Consider the following 7,919-nt stretch of genomic DNA (forward strand, 5'->3'; position numbering starts at 1 on the left):
TGTGCTCTTCCGATCTACATACATGTCACTCGGGTTGTAAATTAATTATTTTATGAGAGTATAATTTGACGCCAATTATTGACAACAAATATTTTATACAAACGATATACACATCACTTAGGTTAAATAACATAATTTTTATTTAAATAATATAATATAATTACATAATTTTTATTTTTATTCTTAAATTCCCACATTTCGAACTTTGCATTGCAATATCTTCGCTCGTAGGACATGTAGAAAAAAAAATAAAAACACTTTCATTACACAAACCGAACTCAAGCCGTCGATTAAAGATACTTGGAACTTAATCGGTTCGACCGTTATTGAGATCTTAAAATCTCAGGTGCTCACAACGCGACGGCTCGCGTTAAGAGACCCGGTATGGCTTGACATATATGACATATATAACTGACATCATTTTTATATACATACATATATTTTATATTATATATTTTATTTATATTTATAGTTTTTTAAAGATTGACATCAAGCCACTACCGTGTCTCCTGATAAAAGTCTTTAAGACATCTTATGTCCCAATTTTGGACTTTGTGTTGTCTGAATATATATTTACTCGTTTCTGATGTCACAATCTGAATGATGAATAAACAAGAATTTTTAATTGAACATAAATCAGTGTCAGCATATTTGAAAAGAATAGAGGCGTGATAAGTATATGAATGCATAATAAATAATTTGCCTGATACTGCAAATTTTCTTTTATGTTAATGCTTAACTCTATCTGTACTTGTATGAGATATTTCATATTTCATAATTCACAAAATATAAAATAAGCTATTGAGTTTTAAATAACATTATTTATACTATCTTTTATAATTTTATGTGAAGAATACCAAAGGAGATCGATTTATGTAAGAAAATTTACATGGTTTTATTAAAAGAAAATAAAAATGATTGATATAATCTTGATAATAAAGTTAAACTTAATCATTTTATGTCCCCAGCAACATTTATTTAGAATATTTTTTAGAAAAATGTGTTATACAATAGAAAGAGAAACAGTTTTACTGTTTTAAATAATAATGGAACTATTATTTTTTTAAATAACATTAATTAATAAAATTCTTATTATTAATTATCTCATTAGGTTTAATCCAGTCCATGGGCATACTCTGTCGTCGTGATCATCGTGCAGAAGAGGATGCCACAGCAGTTCGTTTTTTCAAAGAGGCCGGTGGGATTTTAATTGCTACAACCAATATTCCCGAACTCCTTTTATGGACCGAATCGAGGAATAATGTATATGGACAGACAAATAATCCTTACAATACCACTAGGACGGTCGGTGGTAGCAGCGGGGGAGATGCGGCCATAGTAGCAGCGAGTGGTGCTCCATTAGCCGTTACTAGTGATATAGGAGGCTCCACAAGAATGCCCGCATTCTTTAATGGATTGTTTGGCCACAAACCCAGTGAAGGTCAATAAAGATATTATTGTAATTATTATTGAAATTATTAAGGCAATTTCAAATTGATAAATTACTCTCTATCCGTTTTAAAAACTAGATGAACATATGTGATATTTCTGCAATAATTAAAATGAAAGAAGTTTCAAATTTTATTTTATATTTATACTTTTAGTATGTTATTAGTTTAAAATTATTCAATTTTGAAATACTGATAATAATAATAATATGATTATTAATATTATTAGGATTGACTCCAATAGCTGGAATCGGATTACGCGAGAAAGATTATCCAGACACAATGTGTACAGTTGGACCAATTTGCAGAAAGGCTGAAGATCTAGCACCATTTTTGAAGGCAGTAATCGGTCCTAACGTGACTAAATTAAAACTGGATGAGCCGGTGAATTTAAAAACTCTGAAAGTATTTTACCAAGAGAGCTCTGGTGATTTGAGAGCAAGCAAAATAAACAGCACCATGCGAGTTACATTAATGAAAGCAGTGCAACATTTTAGAGAACTGACAGGTTCTGCAACAAAGGTAGGAATCTCAAGTTATTTAATTTTATAAAAATTTTTAGAAAAGAGATTTATTAGATTTTTTTTCTTCTCTTTACCTTTTTATTTTTTCTTTATTTTTTTCTCTACCTTGTAAAAGTTAATTTATTTTCAGAAAGTTTTGTTTTTTAATTTCTAGTAAATTTCAAAATTTGTACATGTAGGAAATTACTCTGTTTGTATGTTACAGATTAAAATACCAGGTTCTCAATATAGTTTCAAACTGTGGAGATATTGTATGTACGGCGAGGAGATTAATTTCAAGTTGAACATAACGAATCGAAAGGTAAGAATTAAATTTTATAGCAAATACGATTGGACACTTATTGTCAGTGCACATTAAAATTATTGTACAAAAATCGATGTAAAAATATGTTGAATATAAATACAGAACTGGTTAAACCGTGAAATTCTTAATAATATTTTATTATATTTGGTAAAATATATTATATATTGGATATTGTTTATTATTCGAGATACTTTATTTTTACATTGAGATTGGAACAGTGCATTGTCATGCTATTGGAACAACGGTATTAATGTGTATTGACTGCACACTTTGTAAGTGCGTCCTATTGAATTCGCGATTAAAATCTTGTAAACATGTTTTAAAACAACAGTATGTATCTTAGCAATGTTTAAATTCCATATTTTGTATTAAACTTTATGTTATATCTTCACAACATTTGAGTCACAGTGCCTTGACTCTTGATTCAAAAACATTCACTTTGCAGTATGTCGCCAGCGCGAGTGGAGAAATTTACAATTTACTCACTGGAAATTCACAGTTAACGTTGGCTGCTATCATGAAATTAATGGATGAAGATTTCTTACCACGGGAAAACGCCGAATGGACAAAAAATGCCATTACAAAAGCGAAAAAATTCTTGGCGGTAATTATTACAAAAGAGAAATTAAATGTAGGTCTGTACAACACTTGCTCGCGAACTAAACGCTTTTCCATCGTATCATTGAGCGAGACAGAGAAAACGAAATAGAATAGATGCTAGAGTTAAATGCTAGACGCTAGAATCAATCACTTGGTATGAGATCTAATATTTATTCTTTTTTGTTTTCTCTCTGTTTCAACGAGACAATGAAGAAATGAAAGCATTAGCGAGCACAAAGGTTGGACAAATCTGGTGTAGAAGAAAAGAATTCAAAAATTGAGGAAAATATTCCTTGATCAATTCTTATGTGAATTTCTATATACAAGGTGTAAAGTAAATCGTCTGCAATACTTCAGGAGATGATTTGGAACCCAAAAAGAAGGAAATAAAGATTATATAAACATAGATCCGGAAATAAGTCGTTCCCGAGTTATAATCACTTTTATGTTAAAAGAATATAATTTATTTTTCATAATCACAATTATAATAACAATATGTTTGTACCCAGAATTCATCACGTGGAGGCATAGTCCGCTTGGCATCCCTCCTGTTTTATATTTTTAAAATTTTTAATTTCTTTTTTTTTCAATTTTTTGTTATTTATAAATATAATTATATTACTTTTAAAATAAAGGATAAACAGATATTTAAATCGAGTTTAGTTAATCGAATATTAATTGTAATAGTTCGGAAGGATCCAAATGTTCAAAGAGTTCAAAATTCCTTTGATAGCAGAATAAGGACCTGCTGAAATTCGTGCTGAAAGTGGTCATTTTGAACATTATTTAATTCTATTTTAATATCTTTATTTACGTTTATTCTTCATTCTAAAAATAATGTAATCGTATTTACAAGTACCGAAAAATTGAAAAAAAATTAAAAAAGAGGGATGCTAATCGAACAATGCATCCACGTGTTGAATTCTGAAAAAAAAAATTATAACTAATTACGATCATAATTATAAATTATGATTGTGATTATAATTATAATTATGAAAAATAAATTAAAATTTTTTTAACATAAAAGTGGTTATAACTCAAACGATTTATTTCCAGACCTATGTTTAAGTATATCTTTTTCTTTTTTTTGGGTGCTGAATTACCTCCCGAAGTATTGCAGGTGATTTACTGGACACTCTGTATATCGTTTTATGTTTATCATGGAAATCATTCCGCAGGAGAAATTGAGTAACAATGGGGTATTGTTTTATCCTTCGGCACCCTTTCCCGCCAGTTATCATTATTCTGCATTTCTGAGACCCTTTAACTTTGGCTATTGGTGTCTGTTCAATGTTTTGCGGTTTCCAACTTGCCAAGTACCACTGGGCTTGGATGAACAGGGCTTGCCAGTTGGTATTCAGGTAAGATTTTGGCATATTAGTAGATTTAAAATTAACATTTATGAGGATTCTGGAAGGATGTATAAACTCTGTGGCATCGCTGTTTTACAGACGATTTATGCACATGTATGCTTAATATTGATGTAGTGTGATATGTTTACTACTACATCAATGTCGTATACACATTTGTATTCAAATTGTACTTTTTTGTTTATTTCTTTTGTAAATTTCAAAATTATGAACTTAAGGTCTTAAAATATTATTATATATTGTTCAAATGTGGATTAATATTTATATTTTGATTACATGCTGTGAATCATTTGTATCACATGAAGAAATAACCTAGTAATGGAAATAGGAAACAATAATTAGTTTTTGTTTGTCAACTTTAGTAATTGCAAAACTTTGTTTTTACATTGTTTTTTCCACATTTATTTGCGTATTTTCTTGCACTTTGGAGAATTTTTCATTCTGCACAAGAAAAGCGAAAAAAAAACGAAAAGTACAAATTTCATATTTTGTATATGTTTGGACATTTATATTAATTCAGAAGTTTCTTTCTATCATACGAGTCATTTAATAAAACTGTATGTATTATATGAATTTAAATCGCATGTAGCAGAAAATATAACTTTTTTTTTTATTTTACTAAAATGCACTTATTTATATATAATTATAATTTATATATGACTTATTTACGTGTTTCACATATAATCAGTGATTACTGATTGTTTCTTTTCCTTCTAGCAGTAATCATTAACGACTACTAATAATAAGTAACATTGTACACCACTGTATTTCTGAATTCTATAGCATATTCTTTAAAATTTATTCTTTGCTTAACAAAGCATTTTTCATCACCTTTAAAACTTGCATTATTATTATAAAATACTGCTGTATTTTTTAATTTGTATTTTTTCTAATTGAAGGTGGTAGCAGCTCCATACAATGATCATCTATGCTTTGCGGTGGCTAAAGAACTTGAAACGACATTCGGTGGTTGGGTTCCACCATCATGAATCACGTGCAAGGTATACGTTTTTTTAAAGAGATTTATGTTAACTCATATATATTCGGTTACCGACGTTCACAAAGAGCATTTACAAGATAATATGTAATAGATAATAGTTGTGGCTGTGGGAATATCTAGAAATGCTATTACAAATGTCTATGTTGGCATATGTTTCTTATTAATATATGAATAATTCATAAATTATGTAATATTGGATTATTCAGAAAGTTCATGCAGTTTTTCAACAGATGACATTAAAATATGTATATCTATGTCATGCGTATGTACTTGTAACATATGTACATACTCTGAAAAGTGACATTTCGATGCGTCTTTCAAACATAAACATAATTAAATTGATCCAGTTTTGCTCGTCCTATAGCCATTTGAAAATGGAAGAAAATAAGATGCATTTTCGATATATTATGTTTTTTTACTTCAAGAAAGACAAGAACGCCATTCAGATAACAAAAAAGATTTGTGCCGTTTACGGAGGTCATAGCTGAAAGAACTCTTTAAAAGTGGTTAGCTTGCTTTAAACGTAGTGATTTTAGCATCGGAAACCAAGAACGCTCAGATAAACCTTCGGTGATCCAATTTCAGCATTAATTGAAAATAATCAACGCTACACTACGAGATATAACGGATATATTCCATATATATATCTAATTCAATCGTTGCACAGCAATTGGAAGCACTTGTCTTTGTGAATCGCCATGATATTTGAATTCCTCACGTTTGACCGATAAAAATTTAATAAAAATCGCATTTCCATCTGTGATTCGCTCTTTAAACACAACGAAAACAAATAATTTTTTAAACAGATGATTATGGTGAAAAATGGAGCGTATATAATAACGTAGAGCGCAAATAAGATGAAGCACCATTAACCAAGGCTGGTCTGCATCCTAAAAAGATCATGTGGTATATTTAGTAGGATTGGAAAGGCGTTATTTATTTTGAGCTTCTTTCACAAAGCTTAATTTAGACAAACTGTGTCAATTAGATTATTTGAAGACAGCGATCGATGAAAAGCATCTCGAATTGGTCAATCGAAAAGATGTTATCTTTCACCAGGATAATGCCAGACCTCGCGACCCGACAGAAATTGATATAATTTAGCTGAGATGTTCTATCGCATTTGCTATATATTCATCGACTTAGCACCCTGTGATTACCACTTATTTCGGAAACTACCTATAAAATTTCGTGACTGGTAAAAACTTTATATCTTTGCAAAAATCACGTTTTATGGTTCATCGTTCATTCAATTACAAAAATGACGACTTTTGAAAATCCGGAATCCTGAAACTTCCTCAAAGATGGCAAATGGTAATCGAACAGAATGACAAATATGTGATTGATTAAATGTATGTATGAATGTATAAAAAATGTCTGAATTTTAATTAAAAATCCGCACGAACTTCCTGAACGATTCAATACATTAATTTTGAATATATAATTCATTTGTGATCTTAATCCTCCATCGGCAATCTGGGTCTTTTATGACAATTTTTCGATTATAAATTTTAAGAAAATGAATAGATGGTGAGGTTCGGTATCTCGCCCTAAAAAAACTTTCTGTTACGGTAAAAACTTGTTAAAGGTTTCACAAGTGTATATGAATTTTTTCAGATTTTTATTTAACTGAATAAAAGAAAAATCTGCTGCGGATTTTAAAGACCCATTCGTGAAAAAAAATTAACTATAGATGACACTGAAATCATAGAAAATGGTCGCTCTGAGGAGAAAGCATATTTTTTTATTTTTTATTTTTGTTTAGCTTTAGGCATCTTTATTCTTTAGTTTCCATTGAGAAACTATACTATAAATATCGCTAATAATTTTCGTTTTTTTGCATTTTCGTGTATTTTTACTGTGTTAATTTTGAATATTATTATTATATTATATATTATATTAGATCATTATTATATATGTATTATTCTTCTTAAAGTGATTTGTCTACATTCCTTCAAAAGAAACTCCTTTAAGTGCCACTCGCAAATTTTGACAACCTAGATTGAAAATTTCACACTCGATGGAAGATTAATTATCTAAACATATACACATACATATACATGCATACATAAAATTTAGTATATTATCTTATTATTTTATGTACATGCATCAAGCAATACGTACTACTTAAATTACACATATGCATTGATTGCATAAACTATCTTGTATTAACTAAATAGACATTACTGACATTAGTATCTAATAAGTTCAAGAAATTGTAAAAAAACAAAATAATTTTTTCAATAAAAGATTTTCATCGAAAGGTTTGTATCAGGTTGTACATCTACGCGTAAAATATAATACTCTACGTTTACGTGTAGACAACGTATTGTATAAAGTGTCATCTATGTAGACAGTCAGTAGATTATATATTTATTCATTTAATAAATATATATAATTTAACGTTTATGTAAAAAAAATATCATTTGAGTAAGAAAAATTCTCTGATTACATTCTTAATCTTAATCTCGTAGTTAAATCAATGTTCAAAATACATCAAGAATATCCTAAAGATGTCGTGGTCTTTAGCCTGTTCCTAGATACATTTTGGACATTTCTACTGTGGGTAGAGACTGCTTTATAATTTAATTCTTTTATATTGTATATATTAGTGATACAATTTACAATATTCTACATAGCTGTCTCTTATACACATCTCTGAGCGGGCTGGCA

General features: G+C 29.3%; 1 protein-coding gene across 1 annotated transcript in view; it reads left to right on the forward strand.

Annotated features, from left to right (window-relative positions):
• LOC105449749 (fatty-acid amide hydrolase 2) overlaps positions 1 to 7,509 on the forward strand; it is an 8,140-nt gene extending 631 nt beyond the window's left edge. Inside the window, exons 2-8 of the mRNA XM_011689133.1 lie at positions 853 to 875; positions 1,112 to 1,441; positions 1,678 to 1,970; positions 2,178 to 2,273; positions 2,722 to 2,880; positions 4,055 to 4,237; positions 5,146 to 7,509. Coding sequence (XP_011687435.1) covers positions 853 to 875; positions 1,112 to 1,441; positions 1,678 to 1,970; positions 2,178 to 2,273; positions 2,722 to 2,880; positions 4,055 to 4,237; positions 5,146 to 5,235 — 1,174 coding nt within the window. The 3' untranslated portion in view covers positions 5,236 to 7,509. The remainder of the gene's footprint in view (positions 1 to 852; positions 876 to 1,111; positions 1,442 to 1,677; positions 1,971 to 2,177; positions 2,274 to 2,721; positions 2,881 to 4,054; positions 4,238 to 5,145) is intronic.
• Positions 7,510 to 7,919: the final 410 nt, after the last annotated feature.

Source organism: Wasmannia auropunctata, unplaced genomic scaffold (assembly GCF_000956235.1).
Source record: "Wasmannia auropunctata unplaced genomic scaffold, wasmannia.A_1.0 LD336074.1, whole genome shotgun sequence".
Lineage (NCBI taxonomy): Eukaryota > Metazoa > Arthropoda > Insecta > Hymenoptera > Formicidae > Wasmannia > Wasmannia auropunctata.